This window comes from Misgurnus anguillicaudatus, chromosome 12 (genome assembly GCF_027580225.2).
Source record: "Misgurnus anguillicaudatus chromosome 12, ASM2758022v2, whole genome shotgun sequence".
NCBI lineage: Eukaryota > Metazoa > Chordata > Actinopteri > Cypriniformes > Cobitidae > Misgurnus > Misgurnus anguillicaudatus.
Window position 1 is genome coordinate 18,142,491 of NC_073348.2, and position 25,442 is coordinate 18,167,932.

Here is a 25,442-nt window from a genome sequence, read left to right on the forward strand (position 1 = left end):
ATTGATGAAATGTTTACACCCTTACTGATAATTAAATCTAGAGTGTGTCCACGATTGTGTGTGGGTCCATGTACATGTTGAGTCAGATCAAAAGTATTTAAAACAGCAGTGACATCTTTTGCCATAATGCTTTCTGGCTTATCTATGTGAATGTTAAAATCTCCAGCAATAGCAAAACAGTCAAACTCTGAGGAAATCGTTGATAACAGTTCTGTAAAGTTCTCAACAAATGCTGGAGAGTATTTTGGGGGCCTGTAAATAATGATAAGTAGAATGTGTGGAGTACCTTTCAACACAATACCTAGATATTCAAAAGACGGGTAATTCCCAAATGACACTTGCTTACATTGATAGACATCTTTAAAAAGAGCAGCTACACCTCCACCTCTCCTAGCAGTTCTGCAGACACTCATAAAAGTAAAGTTAGGAGGGGTTGTTTCATTAAGGACTGTTGCACTGTATCTTTCTTCTAGCCATGTTTCATTTAGAAACATAAAATCCAGGTTGTTTGTAGTTATTAAGTCACTGACTAGAAGTGATTTATTTTTAAGTGAACAGATGTTTAAAAGTGCTAACTTAACAGTACTATTTTTTCCCTAACAGAAAACTTATTTTGATATGTAACAGGCAGCAGATTAGATGGATTTGCCCTACGGTTTGATAAGGCCTTGCTGGGCTTTCTATCATGTAATAAAACGAAAGATATAGGTACACTGAGTTCCTGCTTTTGTAAACATTTGATAAAGGTATTAGTATTTTCATAGCAGGAACCCGACACATATCATTGAGAGCCGTTATCAGTTGTTTTTGGTTCACCTACAGCAGATGGAGGAGGGTGTGTGCCTTGGCGTTGTGTCTGAGACCAAAGAGCTCTCACAGGACGAGGAGGGGGAACTGGGCCCACTGGCTTTGATGGTTGTGGGGCTTGCCGTTTTCTGGTTGAAAGCTGGGGGCTCACAGCAATAGAGTGGGATAGTTTAGTTCCAGCATAAACCAGTTCCTCCATTTTTCAGGAGAAGGTCAAAAGCGGGGATGCTGGAGAGAGGAATGACATATCTAGTGAAGAGCCCTGTTGCTCTGATGTGACCGGAGGCTGTGATATGTTGTCCTGGTTTCCCTGGCTGTTTTCCAGAGAGTCGTCCTTGGGTGCTGAATCTTGGAGCCGTTCTAATCTGACACACTCTGACTGTGGTGAGCTCTGCGGGCAGGACTCAGCTGAGATTCTGTCCATGAGCAGTGGTTGTTGTGGCTGCATGGTGTTATCTCTGTCCTTGTCAGATATGTTGACGGCATGTCCATTCAGGTGCTGAAGAGAAGTCCTGTGGTCATTCATACTCTGTCCAGGTGTGTGTGAGCCATTCAGGTTCAAGTTCATTGGCGTTTTAGTAGTACTCGAAGCAGATTGGTCTCTCTAAGCGAGTTCCCAATTCGTCGGTCACGACGTGACGTCGTAGTGACCGACTGAAAGGGAACACTGTAATGTCTGGATGAGAAAGAGTAAGAGCAAGGGGCATAGGCAGAAGAGCAGGTCCAGTGAGAGATGCAGTGAGAGGTGCAGTGAGAGGTGATATGAGAGGTGCAGGAGCAGTGAGAGATGTAGTGAGAGGGTTAGGAGCAGTGAGAGGAGCAAGGCCAGGGAGAAGAGCAGGCCCAAGGAGAGGCCAATGTAGAGGTGTACGAATGCGTGGTGGTGGCATTCCAAAAACTACTAGAACAGTAGTCAGTGATGAAATTCAATGATTACACTAAAAGAGGCTGGTGAAAGAGTGCAGCCCATTTTGAGGCGGTCAACGGTTGTGCTTGATTAGGGTTGGAGCTAAACCCTCCTGGACCTAAATTGCCCACCCCTGGTCTGAGAGAAGAGAGATCCTCAATAATGATCAAGATCAATACTGTAAAACTTTTTCTGTTCTATCATAGCGTACCTCAGGTAGTCAAGAGTAAAGGGAAAACAACTGTTTTGTTTTTTACTAGAATGCTTTTGAATGTGAACATTGCTGTACATGTGTTCCCAACCAAGAAATTTTGTGTAAAAAAGGTTGATTGGATGTTTTTCATGCAAATACCTGTAAAACTGAAACTTAAAAGTCTATGCGGTTTTTGTAATGTCAACAATAGCCAGTATTTTGAAACATGGTGTACTTTAATTGACTGCATGTACATTGTGAAGTGTTATTCTTTGACCGAGTGATTTAATTTTGAGTCAGATTTCCACTAGTGTTTTGGTAAAGTTAGTATGTGCAGAGAAAGATTCCACACAGCAAAAGGACTCCGTGGCGGATCAGCCGTGGAGGTATCGCGGCTTTCGGAATGGACCCGCGAAACGGACCCACTTGCGCGCATTGACGGATCCACAATGAAGGCGGATCGCGGACCCGCCGTGGCCTCGCGCTGCATCCGCTCTGCATCCGTGGCGCAAATTGATTCATATATCCGCCGCGGACCCGCAACTGACTCATTAAAAGTCTGACTCAAGCTCCGGGATGGAGAATATGAATCTCCAGATGAATAACTGGAGAAAGACAAGTTGTTCAACAAAAATGTTTTTATTATTTAATAGTTTCTCCCATTACACGTCTCCTCGTTGCCCGATCTGTTGCCAGGTTGAACACAGCACCTGTAATCAAACAGACAGATATGGTATGTAGCATCCAAAGTCAAGTATGCTTATCATAATAACGCCACAGAATGAAGTAAAAGTACAGTTTTTTCACTAGAAATGTACTTGAGTAAATGTATCCTTAAAAATCACTTTAAAAGTACTAATTACCCAAAACTGTAAACGGAATTTGTAACACACCTTTGGTTAAATCACCCTGTTAACAGACGCTCAAAATAACAGACGAGAAGATTGTCTTTACCAACCACACAGTCGCTCTGACTGACACCTGCATTCATTTAGTCACTGATTAGGTCACATGGCATCTTGCAGCGTGACCGTGAGTCTGAACAGAGTCAAACAATGATTAAATTGCCAAAGATTAATTTTCATTATAAAGAAGATGGCAGATACACTACACCAAAATTGCCAACATGTAAACTTAATAATGCACAGCTAGTGCTAACCCACTAAACACAGGACTGCAGATAGACGTGCAGATCATGTCTATATTGGGTCCGTCGGTCCATGACCAATTTTGGACATCTATTCGACGTCCAAACTAGGTCCACTATTTGGACGTCCAACCATGACCCTACTTGGACGTCATATTTACGGGCAACATTTGACGTTTGAACTGTGTTAAGTGTTAAGTGTTTAGAAAAAGTATCTGAAGTATGGGTAAGGGCTTGTTAGCAATGTAATTCTCCAAACATCCTGTTTTCAGGTCAGGTCAAAATAAAGCTACACTTAAAACCATTCACTCTTACTGGGAAAAAAACTAACTTTTCCCTCAGACATCACACACAAGTTTTCAAAAACACACACCCACTACATGTACCAGTGTACATAGTATTACACACTGGTGAAATAAAATCAAAATAATATATCCAAAACTGGAAAGTTATGTTGTTTGTGGTTATCCCCCTCAAAAACCTTTTCACATGATCAAAAATACACAATCAACGTAAGTATTGGAACATTTTTATTCATTCATGTGCTACACAGCAGAACTGTAAAAAATACAAAGTACATAGTATCAATAGCAGAAACTAACATACTGTAGAGCTACTGAACCAGCAGTCCCATCATCCACTCCACCACAGGCACACCCTCAGACAGGCAGTACACTCCTCCCATGCTCTGTATACCAGAGCAGTGTGACTGTGAAAAAAACAGTCTATACACAGTTCCCAATGTTCATCATGTAAGGTTAGTCCTAATCTTGAGGTTCCATTATAAGTTCACAAGTTCATGGGAAACAAACAGTTTCAAGCGTTCTAGGAACTGCCCATACAGCTCTACGTCGTTGTCAGTTTATTTTAAATTTGGGTTTACAGTACATCTGACATGGATTATCTTGTGTGTGTGTGTGTGTGTGTGTGTGTGTGTGTGTGTGTGTGTGTGTGTCGTCAGTAAAGCCATTTACTTATATTACAATTTTTATCTGTAATAATTGAAGCCCGTCTTTTTACACAACATAATCGTAAGGAAAAAATACATTTAAATACTATGAATTGTCTGATTAAAAAACATCTAACATTACGATTTTTATCTGTAATTTTGGTAAAACATGAAATTACAGAAAATATCTGTTAAAACAACAGACTTTCAGTGTATGATAATAAACTGAGAAATGCTGTAAAAAAAATACAGACACATTGCCTGTAAATTTACTTTTTTTAACAGTGTTGAAAACAACTGAGCATTTTAGAATATGATAAAAGAATGTTTGTTTTGTAAATCCTAGTCTTAATCAAAAGACTTTGGGCCCTATTGGGCGCATTGTCTAAAGCGCATGGTTTAAATGGGCGTGTCCAATGGCACTTTTGCTAATTTAATGATGGGAAAAATGGCATGTGCGCCGAGAGTACGGTCGAAAAGGGTTGTTCATATTCTCCTAATGAGTAATGGGTGTGTTTTGGGCATAATGTGCAATAAACCAATGAGAGTCTTATCTCTCATCCCCTTTAAAAGCCATTTGCGCTGGCGCTATGTCTAATACCTATTTAGATGATGGACTTTGTTAACAGAAGTGTAGGAAGAAGACCCCCAGTTTAAGAATAATGTAAAAAAAATCATTTTTATTGAAATTTAAATTTTTTGGATAACAGTTTTTCTCTATGCTAAAACACTATAACCAGACTTTTGAACTAAAATTTCAAAACCATAATGCCATTTTTCAAGAATCACAATTTATTTTGTCCTCCTCACTTTCTGTAGTTCCCTCTCACATTCCTTCCTTAAGGCTCATTATGCGGCTCATTATGCAAGTCTTTTATTACTCAGCTGTCAATTAATCCTTCTCGCATATGGCCCCTCTAAACAAAAAGTGTCTTACAATTTCTAAATCAATATATTGTTTTATGTGAATGAGTAGGCAGAATGATTTTCAAATCATTTTAAAGAAAAAACTGTAGCCTACTAGATTCTGTTTAGAAAAGTCTTCTGAAAACATGTTAAGTATGGGTTTTGTGGGCTTATATCAGTGACTTACAAATTTTGCTTTTTTAAAAACCATGCATAAACATTTTTCTCTCATAAATACAAACATGTACATACATGTAGCTCATATAATATTGTAGCCCAGTTTGTGCTGAATGCAGTGTTATGAGACACTTGCCATTATTATGTTTTAAAGCAACTGAAAAAGACCAAATGTAAGAGCATGTCAGAACATCTGCCAGTGTCCCAAAATGGTCGGACCCCAGAGGGTTAAACAAAGTGGCGCTAAACGTGAGAATGATCATTGCGCCAGGTTGAAACTAGCAAAAGACACTTGCGTCGCCCATTGTGCTGCATTGCACCGGGTGCAGGCCCGGTACTAGGCTTGCTGGACTGGGGGGGCAGTCAGGATTTTTGGGTTGGCAGCCATTTCTCGACTAAAATGATTCATACACTAAAATTAGGGAGGTTTCAATCCAATATTATTTGCCATTATGTCTTATAATAAAGGGCCATTTATATGTCATTTTGCACTTAATGAAGTATTACACATTTAGTCACAGTTAATGAAATCAGGCAAGCAGGTGATATGATTGCAAAGCTGTACATATAGCTATATTTTATTAATGTGTACACTGCATTTAATCTATTATTTCACTTATAGATAAATTAAAGCCATTCTTATACCCTACCCAACATATGCCTTTATTCTAAATAAACACTCTTTAGGCACTTTATTTCCACTTCATTTCTTCATTTAAAATAATGCATTTTCAATGTGATATGTGATAATATTTTCATTAATTCCTGACCCTATCATGCTGCTGCAGCAACCTCAAATATCACAACAAAGCACAACGCTTTAAATAATCTATTTTAAAACATCATGAAAGCAGTTTAACATGCATGACAAATTCGTCAAAGGTTATCCTGTAACAGCACCAGACAAAAGCACAAGCCCTTAAATACTGTAAGTGTGATTTGCGACGAGACCAAAGATAAATCACACTGCTTTGTTCATAACACAGCAAAATAGATATTATAATACAACGCAATATTATAAAATACAACGTTTTACCTTACGATGACCTTGCGGAGTGTAAGCTTCTCTTGAACTTAAAAGTCTGTAGAATTTTGCGTGTGAAGTATTTGTCTCAAAACGCGATGCTCAGCTGTTACAATGCTGTATATTTACTGTATAACCATCTTATAGCATTTATATCTACTATATAGTATGCCACAACCAAACTGCATATTCTAATTTTAATAAACAGAACTACATCTAAAACAAACACATTAAAAGCAGCTGGAGACTTGCCATTGGCTGTTGTTTTGAATGAATAAATAATGAGGTGAGTCTAAGAAAGGATAAGGGGCTATTTTGGACATGTTTTACTATAAAAATAGTTTCATTTTTATATGTGTTGTGTTTAGAGGTGGAAAGTAACGAATTACATTTACTAACGTTACTGTAATTGAGTAGTTTTTTTGTGTATTTATTTTAACTTTTTTGAGTAGTTTTTAAAATCTGTACTTTTACTTTTACTTAAGTATGTTTTATTTAAAGTATTGTACTTCGCTTCATTTTAAATCATATCCGTTACTGAGTAAAAAAATATTTTAAAAAGCAAGGTGATAAAGGCCCGCAACGGATGTAAATGGGCGGGGCCCGCGGGGGAACGCGCAAAAAGAACCATGGAGACGGACGAGACAGGCGCGCGCTAATGCAGACCCGCCTCAGTTCAAATCTTATGAAAGAAACCCCTGGTCATATTTAAGCGACCACTTTCCACTGACGCAAAGCGAGTGTTTCATTTCTATGAAAGGTAGGATTCATGCTCTTAAGTACGAAATTGCACGACGCGTTTTTAATACCATGCACATTATCTTCCGAGGTCTAGCAGCTTCGCGTCAAGTCAAACACAACTTCAAAACGTCCTCGAGAATGCGCAGGTCATTAGACATTGCAGAGAGAGAGAGAGAGAGAGAGAGAGAGCGCGAGAGAGAAGAATAAAGGTCATCAGGTACACAGGGCAGGGAAGTAAGAAGATAATAAACGTGTCAAATGTATATAGACATGGCACTCATCTCATTATATGCTCATTTAAACTAGATATATAGTTTAATAAAATAATGTATGTTACCAGCAATACATCAATTACAACCTTACTATAGTGATTGTATTTACAAGCTGCTGACCACCTTCAAAAGTGCATAACTCCCATGTAAAGTCATTAAATAATTCCATAAATGTTTCTTACTTTAAAAAAGCTTTTTATTTTATTAACTTTTTGTTATTGCACTTTAATTGTAAAGATGTTCCTACAATTAAACACAACTAGTTTGAGATGTATATTCTCTTGTCGTTTTTGAACTAGAATCCTCCACCTCTTCCCGCTGTAAAAAAAGTAACTTTTACTCTGAGTAAAGTTAAAATGATTTACTTTTTACTTTTACTTGAGTAGATTTTTAGACAAATAACTTTACTTTTACTTAAGTAAAATATTATAAAAGTAACTTTACTTTTACTTGAGTACAATATTTTAGTACTTTTTCCACCTCTGGTTGTGTTATTACGTTTATGTAATACTAAATTGCATTGTTTCTGATATATATTCTAAAGATGCGTGTTTTTTTAGTTACCGTCATAGAGAACAGTAGTACTTTTCCTGTGAGTTAAATACTGCTGAAAAGCCCTCCAAGGCTTGAATAAGCTAATCAGATAATAGTGGGCGGGAGCCATAAACACTAGCGTTTGCCAACAGAAGACATTTTTTGTTTAAAGAGACTCCGTTATTTTATGGTTGGCTGGACATTTTTGGCCCCCCCAGAGACCCGGCCCTGACCGGGTGTAAGATAGAGCCCTTTAAGTTGCAGATTACTTCTCAATGTATTGAACAAATGAACAGATGTTATGTGTGTTTTTCAGACATGTGGTCCTCTGTGGGCCCAGCGCTGTGGTAGTCAATACTTTAATCCAGGAATCTGTGTTGAAGTGAACTCGAAGTTTTCACCTCAGCCGGCCTTCGCCCCAGCCATTCAGAGTATGAACACACTTACGACAGCTCTCTTTTCTATTGTGAGAAACAATGTAACAGTTTGTTTTTTGTAACTGTTATCATTTCTCATTCAGCATGTGGTGATCCAATGGATGTTGCCATTGTTTTGGATGGATCAAACAGTATTTACCCCTGGGATTATGTTGTAAAGTTTCTTGTAAAACTTTTGAACAACCTTTATATCGGATCCGATGAAACTCGAGTGAGTGCTGTAATTCTGATTAATTGTGAAAAATTTGTTTTTATAATTTAAGTTCATTTGAATACTGTTTGATTGTTTTAGGTCAGTATTATGCAGTATTCAGTGAATGTGACTTCATACTACAACTTTAGCTCTGACCAAACCAAAGAAAATGTTCTTTCAACTGCAAAAGATATTCAACAGAAAGAAGGGCGAAGCACCAACACTTTTGCCGCGATTGACAATGTCAGGTACACTATTCTCTTCAAAGTTAAAAAGCAGCTTTACTTGATTTTACTCAAGCTATTATTCACTGTAACAAGCATTTGTGTTTTAGAAAAGAGGCGTTTCTCCCTGTAAACGGTGGCCGCCCAGGTGCAACTAAAGTGATGGTAGTGGTCACTGATGGAGAGTCTGCTGATGGTCATATAGCTCAAGGGGTTATTGACCAGTGTAATAAAGATGGCATCATTCGCTTTGGCATTGGTGTAAGTAAACGTGAACATAAAAATGAGAAATATAAATTTTCAGCATTTATAATCTTTGTTAATATCAATACAATTGAAGAGTTTCGTTGCGAAACGAGATAAATCAATTTTTTAACATTTTTGTCAAAACATGTTTAATATTATGTTATCATGTTATTATTTTGTTTTATGGTGCTACTTAGCCATATTTTTTAAGTTATGAAGGTTTAAATCAAAACAAACCAACTGCAGTTGCATTGAAATCAATTCAGTCAGGACCACTTGAGTCAAAATAAAGACATATCTTTGACATTTAAAAATGTTTATTTGCAAGATGTTAAAATTACATTTGGCGGTATGGCTCTGTTCTGAATTCCCCAACCTTTTCATGAGCTCCATGAAAGCTAGTCAGGGAACAGCAGCAGCTTCTGGGGACAATCTCCCATATAAACTGGGATATCAGCAAAATTCCCCCCAATTAGAACACAGCGTGCATCAGTGACAATGAAATGAAACTGATTAAGTTAAACAGAGTTTAAAGGAGGAGCTCGGGGAGGAGGTGGGTTGCAGCAAAGCAGTGGAAGCAGCCAAACAGACAGACTGAAAATCCATTTAAATAAGGCGCCCTGTTTGAAAGGGACCAATTGATGCATAGGAATCGGATCAGCTGATAGGCTGGGTTAGGTTTGACAATCAGCTGATAGCATCGCTTGACTACGTGGCCTGCCTGAACTGACGCTGTACGCTATATTTAGAATGCACAACCTAAAAACGAGATTTCTGAACAATTAAAAAAACGGTGGTTATCTTGTTTTGCAACGAAACTCTTCAATTGTTCATGTTATTTTATTGTGCATTAACTAAAGTTACACTCTAAAAAATGCTGACTTTAACCAACTGTGCTAAAACTAACCAATTGTTTGTTCAAATATGATAAACCTGAGCAATTTTTTTAGGGGGGAAAGTATGCTCTTTTTAGCTAATGCATTAACTAATGTTATCAAATACAGTACAATCTCACTGTAAAGTGTTACAAATTTTTTCTATTATTATTGATGTACTGTAAATTTAAATTTTTACATGACATTTTTACTAGGCGTATTAAAATTATTCATATGACAAAAATGATAAAAAGTGTTCAAGTAATTTGTTAGCAGCATATGATAACATGGACTCTTATTTTTTTCAAATAAGATAATTATATTTTCTTCTATGAATTCCCACAGATTTTCAAAGTAAGTGCCAATATACCAAAATTCATCCAGGAAATTGAACTAATCGCTAGCACCCCTACAGAAAACTACATGTTCAATGTGTCATCAGAGGAAGCTCTTAACAATATTGCAGGAACTCTTGGAGACAGAATATTTAACATTGGAGGTAAACATTTACATTGTATCCCAGAATGCAATAGGACAGAATCTCTGTGTCTGAAATCACATACAGAACTGTGACAGTGCGTACTGAATTACATGCAGTGCCTTCTTATCCACTATTAAAACAGTACCTATATATGTTCGTTGCTATATGATGTAATAACAACAACTGCGGATATAATTTACACAAGTAATTTTTAACTACAAGGATTTTTTTTGGTTATCACTTACATTTCATAAGAGTCACACAGCTGATAATATTCTCGTAGTTTTCTAGGCCTATTTTTTACTTTTAAATGCATCAGGTCCTCAGAGACCAAGTCTAATGGAATAGAAAAGTGTCCATTCAATGAATAATAAAAATCATGGCTTAAGCAGTATAGCCTACAGTACCATCTGGATATTTATCCAAAACTGTTTTGTGCATAAACATTACTCTGGAGGGTGTTAAATATAACCCATTAAAATTAGTTATAGTTTACTGAAGTATATGAGCTAGCAAGTAAATAAAAAATAATGGGTACATTCTACAATAACTAATTTTACAGTAATAAATGCAACACGAAAAAATTAAGTAACATATACCCCAAAATATAAGCTTTGGCATCGCAAAGTGCGTATGCATCAACATCCAGGTGGGACTCGAGTCATTGTTTTCCATATCATATCGGCGGGAGAACCGCGGTTTGTTGAGCTACAGGTACGTTTTTATTTAACTTGTTAATATCATCATGAATGGAAATGTTAAGTTGTTTAACATTAAAATCTAACAGAAGATTAGTCATTTGCGTGCTTCTCTGTCTCTGTTGTCGGGTGACAGATTGATAGCTTAGAATGTGTTGTCAGTCAGGTTAGAATTGAAAGGGGAATAGGCTACATTGTTGAATGCGAATAAAAATCTATTTTTATAATTGAAATAACTGCCATTATTTTTATTTACATGGCTGAAACTCGTGAACAGCAGAGCTGCCTAATGGTATATGAGTGGTTGAACTTGAGCAAGCCACATGACGAGAGAGAGCAACGAATGGTTGATGTATGACTGCAATGCATTGAGCAAACAAACAAACAGTAAAGCTGTCGATGCTAGATAATTAACCTTAAAGTTTTCTTGCATTTATCTGTTGATATATTGAGTTTAATTTATGAAGCCATTTTATTATTAGTATAATTTACGAATTTATAATTAACGTTTGCCTTTCCATTGATTTAAAAAGTATTTTTAGAGTTTGTTATATATTATATATGTGACTTGTATATGAAGTTGAATCACTTAAAATTGAATGTAAGTATGTTCTTGTTAGAGTTCAATGTTTTATGCACATGTACTGTGAGTTATATGTAATATGAAGTTGTATTTTTTGCACTTAATACGTTTTTAAAGAAGTTGAAATGTTTGTTTTTATCGATATAGCATATCAGTCTGAGGTAAATGAGATCAGTTCTCCTCTCATTTCAGTGTCTCCTTTTATTTTCTAATGATAACGTCCTTGCAACATAGGTGAGACCATAGTCCTACCAGTCCACCAACTATTCCGGTCGAGGACCTCGCCGCTGGGAGTCCATGAGGGTATGTAATGAGGAGGTAGGTTGAGCTGGTAAGTGTCTGCGTTCAGCTGCCTCTGAATTCTGAAGGGCCCGATGTAACAGGGACTTAGCTTACGGCAGGGCTGGCGAAGGACGGATTGACTGCTGGAACTGCAGAGGGTTCGCCAGACCAGGGAAAGAGAGGAATTTGATACCCCAAAATACATTGAAAGGGAGAGAGTCCAGTGGTAGATTGAGGAAGGGAATTTTGGGCATATTCAGCCCAAGGGAGATAGCAGTTCCAGCTGTCCAGGTACTGGTGCCAGACCTGGATCTTACGCTCAGTCTGGCCATTAGTTTGAGGATGGTATCCTGACGATAAACTGACTGTTATTCCTAGGAGTTTGAAGAATGATCGCCATACCTTGGAGATTAATTGCGGTCCTCTGGAATGCCGAAATTGCGAAACACGTTGTTGAAGAGGGCTTCTGTGGTCTTGAAGGCCTGGTTAGTTTAGGTAGAGGGATAAATTTAAAGCCTTTGGAGAAACGATCCACGACTACAATTTAGGTAGAGGGATCAATTTACAGCCTTTGGAGAAATGATCCACGACTACGAGAATGCAAGTATGGTTATCGGATTTGGGGAGATCTATCATGAAATCCACACCCAGATGGGACCACGGATGTTGAGGTATTGTGAGTGGTACTAGTTTACCCATGGAGAGCTTCCTGGGAGTGTTGGTTATGGCACAGACTGAGCAACCTTGGATGAAGTGAGAAACATCCTGTGTGAGAGAGGGCCTGCTACCTGGATGTCCAGGGCCAGGAGCGGTATGAGCTGAGTTCAGAAGTTCGGTGCGAGACTGTTTGGGGATGAAGATAAGGCCTTCTGGGGTTTCCGACGGAGCAGGATGTAGGAGATTAATTTGATTAATCTGTTCATCTAGATCCCAGATGATTGGCTGGAGGGAGGATGTAATTGGGAAGGTTATCCTCTAACTGAGAGCTATGAAAATGAGAGAGGGTATCCGTTTTGAGATTCTTAGTACCAGAGCAGTAAGTTACAACAAAATAAAAGCGAGTGAAGAAGAGGGCCCAACGGGCTTAGAGAGGGTTTTCAACGAGCCAATCCGCGTCTCTCTAACCCTTTCCCCAGCCGAGATACGGAGTACCACCGCCAGACCTTTAAACGGCCGTATCTCGGGCGCCCTTTGGGTCGGTTACTCCTGCACCAGTTCTGCGAATGGATTGCGAGTTGGGTCCTCCCTGGACTCGGAGGGATCCTGCTTTGGTTTTCTGTCACACAAGGGAACAGGAAGCAGGCGGCAGGCATGGGCACGGGGTCCTGCAGCACCCACTGGCGCTGGTGCTGGATTTTTTTATTTAATTTCTAATTCACTGTCTGATATTATTTATATTTTCTTATATCAAATAATAAAGCAAAATGGCATAAAGGGGTATGGATGGGTTTAAATATATCCTAAAAATTAATTGTTATAGCTGATAACAGTTAACGTGCGTCAAGCAGGGCTTTAAACCAGATTTTTTCCCAATTGGTCCGTCCCGAAAAGAAACAGTATTTTAACGTTTCCGGTTTTCGATTCAACCCTGAAATTGACGTTCCTGAACTGTTTACAATAAAGAATTAAAGTTCCCGAACCGGTTAATAACATTCCATGTCAGCTTTGGGACATACAAATAAGTAGGCTGATAATTAGGACATTAAACTTAAATTATTAGTATACATAATTTTTCTTAAAGGTATTGTGGAGGATTTTCTTTTTCCGGGTGGATCATCAAGACTATTGGTCCGCCTAGTTGTCAATCAGGAGTGTTGCGCAATTGCATTTTTTAAAAAAGTGGAGAAGCCTGTATTTTTCTAAAATTCGAGAAAATCCTCCGCTAGACCTTTAAGTCTCTATCTAGTCATGGAACATTAAAAAGGCTACATTATGTAAGTGGCATAACTGTAATTCTGCCAGGCATGCATTTGTTAAAAGTGCACTTAAACACGCACACACACACACACAGACGTAGGATGAATTCCAAACGGCGTGCTTCGGGAAGAAGATGCTGCATAAACAGTTGCTCCACATAAAGTGAAAATTAAGTTGTTGGATCGGACACATTCAACCGCATGTGTTTCTGTGCATACAGAAAATTGCTCACTTTAGCGCCATTTTGCGGTTACATCGTTTAAAATCACTTAAGTGTTAACATTTGCAAGCCTTTGAAACCTGTGCAAATGGTAAACTTTCATCCTATTTAAATTTGCGTATTAATCCGCGAATCACAAGCGGGCCGAACAGTGGGTCGTGATCTGTACTGATCACGGATCAACTGCGATCTGTTACACCACTAATTAGTATTCAAAAAAACATCTTGAGATATTGGTAGCCTACAGTATTTACCTCTTATGATTGAGCTTTAGAGACTTGGGCTTGAGTAGTCTACTTGCTGGTTGCAAGCTTCTCATTTCTCCAATGAGTCAATGACGACTGGAAGTGAACTTCACAGAGTATTGCACAGAAATCTTGTTGAGGAACAAAAATTAACGCTACTTACTGGTTACCATTATTTTAAATAAAGATTCTGTTGCGGAACATATATTTTTTGAAAGTTTCTGGTTTCGTTTCTGTTCCTTGCAAAACATCGAAAGTTTCTTGTTTTCGTTCCGTGAACCGGTTCAAAGCCTTGGCCTCAAGTGACATTACTTGCTGATAACGTAGGCTTAGCCTTCCCCTGGCCACAGACTCCGTGACAGAGTATGTGAGCGGTGCGAAGTGGGAGCGGAGCGAGGAGTGGAGTGGCGTGATTTTGCCAGGAGCGAGGAGCGGATTTTTTGAATGTCGGAGCGTTGTGATTTTCTCTCGCTCCGATAAAGCTCCACTATATCACTCAGTCACGAGCAAGAACCAAAAACGACGGGCCCGGGCGGGTTCGAGCTTCATTTCTAACATTTTACACGGGCTCGGGCCGGGCTCGGGCTTGTGCTCCGGCTTTGTGAGGTAAATGAGCGGTCAAGTTCAATGCTGCTGGATCAGTAGCGCAGGACCGCGCTGAATTCATTTACAGTGGATTTAATGATTTTCCTTTGGTGCCGACGCAAATCCCGCGGAGCCTTTCTCTTAATTTCGTTATTGCCAAATACCCATCTTAATTCATAATGTATTATCTTAATTTAATTCGTTAAGAAATAATAATTTTATTGGCATATTTATAGTGTATTGCATAAGCCTATTTAGAATGAGATGTTACAATGTTACAGATGACTTATTTTATTTCTTTGTTTCAACTTCCAAGTGGCGTGTAGATTATTAGTCATGAATAAATAATGTTATAACCTGTGTAAATTTCTCATTCTTGACAAAAGCTGTGTGTGCGCACATTTAAATAATGTCGGGCTGTAAACGGGTTCGGGCTTTTAAAAAGCTGTCAATCTAAATGTACGTTCGGGCTGCATTCTGTCGGGCTCCGGACATTTCGGGCCTAACTTTTAAGGCCCGATTACAGCTCTATTTGGGTATGCCTTCAGGTGTGAGTGTGTCTGAAAGTGTATATCACGTCCAACCAATGGTGGGGCGTGACGTCACCGGCGGGGTGACGCAGGAGCCGTAAAGCATAAAAGGCGACGTACAACCACGCCCCCACTATCTGAAATATTGCCGAAGACGGCTTACAGGTACGCAGGAAGTATGGCAAAGGAGACGCAGCGTCTCATTCCCTTCTCAGGGAACAAGGGTTACATACGTAACCCGAGACGTTCCCTTTCGAGGGAACTCACGCTGCGTCGCCATAGAGACGCTTTGGGAATTCTATACCCAATCCGCCAGACTACGAGTGCCTGTCTGTGTGTAAAAAGCACAACTAAGACCTAAGCACCAAAGATCCAGGAGTAGGAGTGAGATCCAACTCATAAAACTGTACAAAAGTGAGCGGTGAGGACCAGCCTGCCGCATCACAGACATCCTGGACAGAGGCACCTGCCCACAGGGCTTTAGATGCTGCCATACCTCTAGTTGAATGTGCTCTGACGGTTAAAGGAGAGGGCCGTCCAGAGGCTTCATAAGCAAAAGAGATAGCCTCGACTATCCATTTACTCAAAGTTTACTTTGTGGCCGGGAACCCTTTCAGGGCCAAACCAAAGCACAAAAATAACTGCTCTGCTTTCCTGAACTCTGCTGTTCTGAGCACATACATGTCCAGTGCTCGTACTGGACAGAGTAAATTAAGCTTTCTTTGGCTTGCGTCCTTAAATGGTGGAGGGCAGAATGCCTGCAAGACTATGGGGCGTGGTATGTTGCTCAAAACCTTTGGAACGTAGCCCGACCTAGGGTATAGAAAAACCTTTACCATGCCTGGAGTGAACTTGAGACAGGTTGGCGAAACTGAGAGAGCCTCTAAATCTCCTACCCTCTTAAGGAAGGTAATAGCTAGGAGAAGTATAGTTTCCAGAGTAAGAAACATTCTGAGATGATTCCAATGGCTCAAATGGCGCCCCTGATAAGTCCTCCAGGACCACAGACAGATCCCACACAGGGATCCTCAAATGACTCGCAGGCCTCAGCCTCCGAGTGCCACATAGGAAACGCATGAATAGATGGTCTCTACTTAATGAGGGACCGACAACTAAGGTATGAAAGACAAATACAACTGCCACATAAGCCTTAATGGTCAAAGGAGGCAGCCCTGCTGCAAACTGCTCCTATAAAAACTCCAGAACTGTACCAAGGGGCAGTTAACTGGTTCATATAAGTGCTCTTGGCACCACGTAATTAAAGTCTTTCTTCAAATGCGTATAATTTCCTGGTGGAGGGAGCTCTGGAAATAAAATAGTCTGCACAACCCAGCCACACATATATATATATATGCTGGTTCATACATATTAAAACTAGCAGTGACAAGAAACAACCTCGATAAACTTCTCATTGAATAGACCGGTCGAGGCGGGCCTCGAACCGAAGGACACGCGAACATCGTCTGACACAGTCAAACAGTAAAGCACGGGCTACCGATCGGGGCGGGAGAAACCGACATGCGGGGTCCCGAGTCCCTCCCGATAGCAATGATAAGTGCACACCGCCTTAGCGGACGCAGATCTGAACCGGAAGGGCTGTGTTTACAACATATATCTCCTCAAAGGGTAAAACATTGCATAGAGCTCCCTTTCGGGTTGGAAGTGACCGCAATGCGTGCTTCCAAACCCTCCCGAGGCAGAGCTTTCACGGTCAAAGTACACTACACCACCTCAGTGGACGCAGGACTTAAGCGGCGAGAAACGCAATCATTGTCTTGACTCATCAAAACAACGACACACAGCCCGAGTGGTGTGTGGCTGAGTTTAAGCATTTGGGAAGGGCTCTGGCAGCTTAACGTGCGGACGCTCTTCCGGCCATTCGGATTAAACTTCGACACATGCAGCTCGTATACTGAACTTGATTAAATCATTACATTGCAGAGGGAGGATAGCTGTGCGTCCTCACCACCTTGTACTCAAATACATCAACCCCCTCGGGGGAAGATTACACGAGATCTCATCCCTCTCAATGAGGGGAAGTAACTGCAGTGCAGGCTTCCACACCCAGAGGAGGAACAACGGAGCATTTTGAGAGGTAAGTTATCATAATGAACACACGTCACACCGCGCCCTCAAGAGCGGCATGCTCAGCTCCTAAACTTTCTGCTTTCTTATTTTCCTTCATTATCAGCCACACAGTTAAACTATTCAGTCACAGTTTTTAAGCTATTCAGACAATCTTTGACACACACACACACACAGATAGCCGTCTGAGGCAATAGAGATAGTGGGGGCGTGGTTGTACGTCGCCTTTTATGCTTTCCGGCTCCTACGTCACCCCGCCGGTGACGTCACGCACCACCATTGGTTGGATTTGATATACACATTCAGACGCACTCACACCTGAAGGCGTTCCCAAAGCGTCTCTATGGCGAAGCAGTGCGAGTTCCCTCGACAGGGAACTACACAAACATTAATATAATATCATGTTATTTATTATTTAAGTTTTTAATTATATTTTACTGACCCCTTCGCAATTTCTGCCTTTGCATTATATCAGGGATGGGCAACTTCGGTCCTGGAGGGCCGGTGTCCTGCAGAGTTTAGCTCCAACCTTAATTAAACACACCTGAAGCAGCCAATTAAGGTCTTACGAGGCATACTAGAAACGTTTAGACAGGTGTGCTGAGGCAAGTTGGAGCTAAACACTGCAGGACACTGGCCCTCCAGGACCGAAGTTGCCCATCCCTGCATTATATGATGGATGAATTCATAAGTTATTAATAAGCACAGTTAAAGAAAAAACAGAAATAAAGAGTTTCTGAAATACTACAGTGCAAGGGGGGGAAATACAAATGTATTTTAAAAGGTAATGATAACAAAGAAGAACGCGATTGGGGGGAGGTGATTACAACATCAAAAGATTCCTTGTGTAATATTAAAAGGCACATGTCAAGAAAACACAAGTTCCCTTTCAGTCAGTCACTAAGACGTCACGTTGTGACCGACGAATTGGGGAACTAGCTTAGAGAGACCAATCTGCCTTGTAAACTACTAAAACGCCAATGAACTTGGAATTGAGATATTTGCATAATGCTGGCGCCGCCCCGCCAGGTGCGTATATAAGCCGCAGGTGCAAATATGGAAATTAGCTTTTTCGCTTCGAAAGCCGGCCTTATCTGCTACTGAGAAGCTACTCTCTGCTCTTCTGGGAATGGTTGTTGAAGTTGATTGACAAGCAGTACTAACACAGCGGACGCTCGCAGTATTCCACTGCTCTGCATCTTTTTTGTTTTGAGTTTAGTGTGTGTGTTGTCTCTCCCTGTGCGCATCATCAGCTGAGCACCTAAAGAGTGATTTCCCTAAAGAGTGATACATGAGAGCTCTGTGTCGTTTTAAAGACAGCCACTCTCTCGTATATTCGGAGGTCAGCGTCCTTTTCAGGATAGCTTTTCCTCTGTGCGATCTTGGATGCGAGAAGTACAGGGATTCTAGTGACGGTCACAAGTGCTGTCTTCGTGCTTGGGCATCGAGCACTCCGAGGCTGCGTTCGTGGAGAGCTTTTGTTCTCTCTGTGAGAGCATAACCCTCTTGGATTGCGGAGACGACTGTCGTTTCTACGGGAACGACGTCCGCGCCTTTGCATTGCTGAACGCCGCCATGGTGCGGCTGTCAAGCGCTCGCAGGACGCTCTTCGCATCACTACGCTGAGTAGGACGGAGGATGCGTCCTTCACCTACCGGCCTTCTCATCCTCAGCCGGTTGAGGCTCCGGTGGAGACTGCAGAGTCGTGTTCTGCGATTTCTGCCGAATCCATTGGACCTCCTTCTGGTCCCATCACTTCTGCAGCATCAGAGGGGTGCCCTTTTTTTTTCTCCGAGGCGGAGTCGTCCCGGAGATGGCGGCCGTGCCCGCTCGAGCGGCGGAAACGGTACAGTTGGAGGGGTTAACCCCTCTCCGCCCGAACCGTCCCACCCAAATGATTGGTACTTCGGAGCTGCCCGGGCCTCTACGGTCCTAACCTCCTGTGTCTGCCTTTCCCGACGGCATGAAGAGCTGACGTGATTTGCGGCCGTCTCGGCCGTTCAGCTTTCACCCCTCACCTCCCTCACCAACGGAGCCGCTAAGGACGGGGATCCCTTCAGTGGAGCGGGGGGTTGCGATGCAGCGGGTTCCTGGAGGGACCACCCAACCCTTCCCTCCCGTGTTTGTATAGACAGTCGTCCGGTTACGGGCGCTGCCCATCAGGCATGCGGAGACGCGGCTTCAGCCCTGCACGCAATAACGTTGCTGCAGGTTCACCAAGCGAAGGCTTTAGAGATTTACGAGGGAGGCTGCAACCTTCAGTCGTCAGATCGCCACCTTAGGCTGTGTCTGGCTTACATGACAGACGCAGACGAGAACAACTTCCTGAATTCTCCTGTCTCACAGACCGGCCTCTTCGGCGAGCACGGGGAGTCGTACAGCTCCGCTGCGCATACTGAGGCGATCTCCTAGGTCGTGCCCCGGTGGAAGAGAGCTGCCCTTGGTCCACCAACGCCGGCTCCTCAGTCTGCCTCTCGCCGTCGGTGTCCTCTGTTCCCCTCCTCGGACCCCATCTCGGCAGCGCAGGGGAACCGGTCGTCAGCAGCTCGCCCCGGCCGCTTAGCCGCTTCCCGTGAAAATTGGGAGTTTGTGGCCAGAGACGGGCGACCCGGAGTGGCAGAGGATCACTCTTCAGGAGACGGTGATTCGCTCCTTCCCCCGGTAGAGGGTCGGGTGGAAAATCCTTGGTTTCCACCGGCTGTCCAGCCGGTACCAACTTAACCACACATAAGAGTGCATTCCTCTTCCCTCTCCAGGTCTCCTGAGGATCGAGAGAGCCGTGAGCGGGCACATCAGCTCACCCTACCTCTCCTCTATCGCCAGCGGGTGTTTTTCCGGAGTCTGCGCTCTCCGCGCAGGAGACCAGATGACCGTCACCCTCAGCGGCTCAGGTCAATATTTCAATATTTCAATATTTCAATATGCTGATCGGTTTGCAGCCTTAGACCTGTAGACGTGTACTTCATGTGTCCATCTCCCCTCGCCTTAGACCGTTTTTGGCTCTGCGTTCATGGGGTGGGCATAATAATACTAAGTACACCATTCGAGCTGTCTCTCTCTCCCCGTGTCTCCATGAAAGTGCTAGTCACGGCATTAAAATCTCCGAGAGAGAGAGCGTTGTTCGCATTCTGCTTATATTTACGTCAACTTGTAATAGCTCGTTCTTGGCAGACGTGCGCGAACACAAAGATTTAATGCTTCAGCATCTCGCTCGTTTAAGTCATCAGGTCTTCTGGGAAGAGAGCAACTTTGCCCCGTGCAGAGGATCCTTTTCTCAGTATGGAAATTGACTCAATCGATTTATTGGCGTGTTTTATAAGAGCGCACACCCAGTCTATTCTGACTTGCCTCGGTTTAGTTCGAGGGAAGAACGCGGTCCCTCTGAAACAATTTCAGAAGCTCCTGGACATATGGCAGCAGCTGCGGCTGTGACACTGCTCGAGCTGCTTTATATGAGACCGCTTCAGCATTGGTTTTACGATCGAGTCTCGAGGAGAGCGTGGCGCAACGGCATACACCGTGTAACCATTACACCTGCGTGTCATTTTTATTTTACCCCGTGGTCAGACCCAGCATTTCTGATAGCAAGATATGCCCCTGAGTCGGGTCTCCTGGCATTCCGTAGCACATGTGATGCCCCCAGCACGAGATGAGCAGCCACGTATGACGGGCTTGCAGTCTCAGGGGTGTGCATAGCACCCCAACTGCTGCGAGCAGTGCGCTGTACATCTGGGACTTGTATGTTCCGCTATGGAGATGCGAGGGAAGGATGTATTAGCCGACACCGACAACATTGCGACTGTTGCGTTATTTACAGTTAAGGCGTTTTTTGCGCTCTCGTCACCTGTCGCATCTCGCTCGTCATCTCCTCCTTTGGAGTCAGAAGCATCTGAGGTCCCTTCGTGCCATTTACATCCCGGGTTCGCTCAATACAGCGGCAGACGCGCTTTCCCGAGCTGCGCGCCCCGGCGAATGGCGACTCCACCCCCAGACGGTCCAGCTAATTTGGAAGAAGTTCGGTCGTGTACAGAGATCTATTTGCACCACCGGACTATACCCACTGTCGCCTGTTTTATTCCCCGAGGGCAGCCTCGGCGTGGATGCGTTGGCACACAGCTGGCCGCGGGGGACGCGCAAATACGCATTCACTCCAGTGAGCTTAATCGCACAGACACTGTGCAAAGTCAGGCAGGACGAGGAGAGCCTTTTATTAGTCGCCCCGTACTGGACGACCAGGAATTGGTTTTCAGAGTTAATGCTCCTCGCGACAGCCCCTCCCTGGCAAATTCCCCTGAGGAAGGACTTTCTTTCTCAAGGAAGGGGCACATTATGGCACCCACGCCCGACCTGTGGGATTTCCATGTATGGTCGTTGAGCGCGCGCAAGGTTTAGGTGATTTATCGCAAACGGTATCTAACACCATCGACGCGGTACGAGCACCGTCCACAAGACGGGCTTACGCGCTTAAATGAAACCCTTTTCGTCACCTGGTGCTCTTCGCAACGCGAGGACCCCAGAGAATTCTTAACATTGTGCTTTTATATCTTAGATATAGATGGTAGGCTGTCACCCTCCACCATTAAAGTTGATATCGCCACTATTTCTGCTCATCACTCACTTATTAACGTCAGATCAGTTGGCCAGCATGATTTGGTTATTAGATTTTAAGAGGCGCTCGCAGGCTAAACCCCTCGCGCCCTCCCTCTATTCCTCCCTGAGACCTGTCCATGGTGCTGAAGCCCTACAGGTCCCGCGTTCGAGCCTTTGGAGTCTGCGAGTCTGAAGTTTTTGTCAATGAAAACTCTGACCCTGCTAGCATTGGCCTCCGTGAAGAGAGTAAGGGATTTATATGCATTCTCTGTTGACGATTCGTGCCTTCAGTTTGGTGCTGCTGTCTCACTGAGACCCAGACCAGGCTACGTGCCCAAAGTTCCCACCACTCCCTTCAGAGATCAGGTGGTGAGCTTTCAAGTGCTGCCCCGGAGGAGGCAGACCCAACCGTGGCTTTATTATGTCCCGTACGACCGTTACGCCTCTACGTGGAGCCGCACAAAGCCTTCAGATCAGCTCTTTGTTTGTTACGGTGGTCAGCAGAGAGGGAAAGCTGTCACTAAGCAGAGGATGTCTCATTGGATAGTTGATACTATCGCCCTTGCTTATAATCTGCAGGGCATTCCTTGTCTATTTAATTTGAGAGCTCACTCTACTAGAAGTGTTGCCTCATTTTAGGCACTCGTGCGTGGTTCCTCGCTAACAGACATCTGCAGAGCTGCTGGTTGGGCGACACCTAACACGTTCATTAGGTTTTACAGTGTTCGTGTCGAGCCTGTCTCCTCTCGTGTTCTTTCCTTAATAGGGGAAGCACAGAGAACAGGCTCGCAGGTCGGCTTGCAGCCTCCGACTGCTGCTCCAAACTGAGCTCAGTATGGAAGGCCATCAAGGCAAAAATGCGTAATAATTTGATTTGTCTTTCTCCTCTGCCTTGGCAGCCTGATGTTGCGGAGCATCCATTGCCAGCCTCTCACTAGCTGCATCCTTGCGAACCTGTGTTTGGCTCGGGCATCCACATTGCGTACCACCGGGTTCCTTTGTGAGTATTTTTCCGTGGGGTTAATTCTACTAGCACTGCTTTGCTTACACAGCCACGGCTGTCATTTATACCTCAACTACGGTTGACTTTCGCCCAACAATAGCCCTTAACGGGGCGGTGGCTTCCGCAGTGTTCCTATACCGCTCAGATAGGGCGCTTCCCAGTCGCTGGCACTACTGTGGGGTTAAAGGAACATCTAGTGCCCGGCCTTCTGCCTTAAAACCTAATTCTCTTTATCCGTAAGTGGAATCGGAGGGCTTTACCCAGACACTGGAAGAGGTCAGCCCTCAGTGGCGTTTTGGTAGGGATTCCCAATTCGTCGGTCACGACGTGACGTCGTAGTGACCGACTGAAAGGGAACGTCTCGGCTACGCATGCAACCCACGCTCCCCGAAGGAAGGGAACGGAGACGCCACGTCCCGTCGCCACAGGGCTGCTCCCTGCTGTTTATCGGCAAGTCACACTTCGCGGCTTTCTCAGCGAAATGAAGCTAATTTCCATATTTGCACCTGCGGCTTATATACGGACCTGGCGGGGCAGTGCCAGCATTATGCAAATATGTCAATGCCAAGTTCATTGGCGTTTTAGTAGTATAAGAAGCAGTTTGGTCTCTCTAAGCAACTTCCCAAATTCGTCGGCCACGACTTGACGTCTCCGTTCCCTTCCTTCAGGGAATGTAGGTTACATACGTAACCGAGACGTTTTCTGCTTACACTTGGAAAGAAAATCTAAAGGTCGGTATTAATACAGCTTTAACAACCTAAACCACCAACACAGAAAAAAAGAAAAAGCCATTTAAATTTGTAAATAATTTGCGGCATTTGCCTTGCTACAGCACGGTCCGTGACACGCTTATGCTAGCCTGGGTGCCAGCCGATCTTAGCCCCGCCCACCACATTTTGAAAAACGGGAAGATCGGTCTGGCGTTTTTCCATTGAGGAGCTACTATGCGAGTCCAAAAACTGGTTGACAAATCAAATTGTGAGGGCGGGCTTTATACGATGATGGACAGATGATCAACAGTAACGTATCAACCACGCGCGTGTGTTGAATCTGCCGCTGGAGAATTCAGATGTGTGGATTCTGACATTGAGTCTGTTCTAAATGATATCGACAGAGCATTGATTTAAAAAGAGGAACAGAGAAACGCGATCAAGGCATTTGTTTATGTTTTGCCGTCCTTCCTACGGCATTCGGCAAAAGTTTATCGCACTTATGGAGGACAGAGTTAAAAAAGCAACTGAAATGGGTATCACGGTGATGCAACTCGGCGTGCACAACGAGATGGATATAATTAGCGGTCGTTGCCAGCTTCTTTTCGGAAGCCCGGAATCGTGACTGCTGAAGTGGAGGGACATCCTAGGCTCCGATATTTTTCAAGCCAACGTAATGGGTAGCTATCGTCGTGGATGAAGTTCACCTAACGTACAAATGGTAAGAGAAAGTCTTACTGTATGACTTAGTAAATACCTTATGTTGTGATATAAATGAAATGTTGTAAACATAGTAGGTGTTGATGTATGTTCGCTAACTCAGACTTAGTATAATCACAATGTTAGTGTCATTGTAGCCAAATAACTAGCAGTTCGGTCAGGCTGCAAAAGACGACATTTCAACATGCGTCACACACTCCGTTGCTCTGATTGGTCATAGGTCTATCCAATTGAGTGGAGAGGCATTTTTCGGTTGAGACACGCCTCATAATTTTAGCTCAATAGAGCGGTATCAAACTCAAATTCTGACTAGAATTGAGTATGACAACGTCAGGCTACGCTTGCCATATGCTTTATTAAAGTTGAACAATAAATGGAGCATTCTGCTACAGAACTGCAATGGACTCTGATATTTTAACGAGCCAACGAGGTTGGTGTTGTTTCAAAAGAGAATTAAAATTTACAATGGAGCGAACGCGGAGCGAGGCGTTAATAAGGAGGGTGTGGGAAGGGAGCGAGGAGCGGAATATTGTACATCCAGAGAGGAGCTTGAGCGGAGTTATTATGAAAATCTTTGAGCGCGGAAAGCAAATTCTTTCCACTCCACTCCGCTCACATACTCTGCTCCGTGATAAGTGATTAAGATTCAAATTTTTGAATCTGAAAGGCAGCTGTTTCTGCTGTTTTTACAAGAAAATGCTCACAACTGCTCAAAACAGTTTTCTCTGTCCCAAAATCCAAACAGCAGCTGTTTTTTAAACAGAAGGCTGCATCGTCTGGAGGTCGCATATGCAGGCTGCATTTGTCACCAAGCCTGATTTATTTCAGTTAACTGAGCATTGCATTCGCAAGTCATCAGCATATTACAACAATTTACAATGAATTAAGTATTACGGTAAACGTTATAGCTGAAAATATTCTGAAATAAGACAGTCTTTATGACGTATGCAGCCTGCAAATGCAAGGATGCAGCCCTCTGTTTGAGAAACGGCCAAAAGAGAAAATCCTGGGGCCCGTTTCAGAAAGGTGGTTAAGTGAAAACTCTGAGTTTGTTAACCCTGAAATGAGGTAAACTCTCAGTTTTACGTTTCAGAATTGGGGAGGTATGTTAAACCTGAGACGGTGGGGTAAGTCAAGCCTGTTTCAGAAGGAGAGGTAACT

General features: G+C 43.0%; 2 protein-coding genes across 2 annotated transcripts in view; both read left to right on the top strand.

Annotated features, from left to right (window-relative positions):
* itga1 (integrin, alpha 1) overlaps positions 1 to 25,442 on the top strand; it is a 209,372-nt gene that overhangs the window by 101,584 nt on the left and 82,346 nt on the right. The gene's annotated exons all lie outside the window — the stretch shown is intronic.
* The window catches only part of LOC129447472 (integrin alpha-2-like), a 113,042-nt gene that overhangs the window by 15,744 nt on the left and 71,856 nt on the right, over positions 1 to 25,442 (top strand). Inside the window, exons 4-8 of the mRNA XM_073874660.1 lie at positions 7,974 to 8,088; positions 8,178 to 8,305; positions 8,387 to 8,535; positions 8,622 to 8,772; positions 9,978 to 10,131. Of these exons, the coding sequence (XP_073730761.1) occupies positions 7,974 to 8,088; positions 8,178 to 8,305; positions 8,387 to 8,535; positions 8,622 to 8,772; positions 9,978 to 10,131 (697 nt within the window). The remainder of the gene's footprint in view (positions 1 to 7,973; positions 8,089 to 8,177; positions 8,306 to 8,386; positions 8,536 to 8,621; positions 8,773 to 9,977; positions 10,132 to 25,442) is intronic.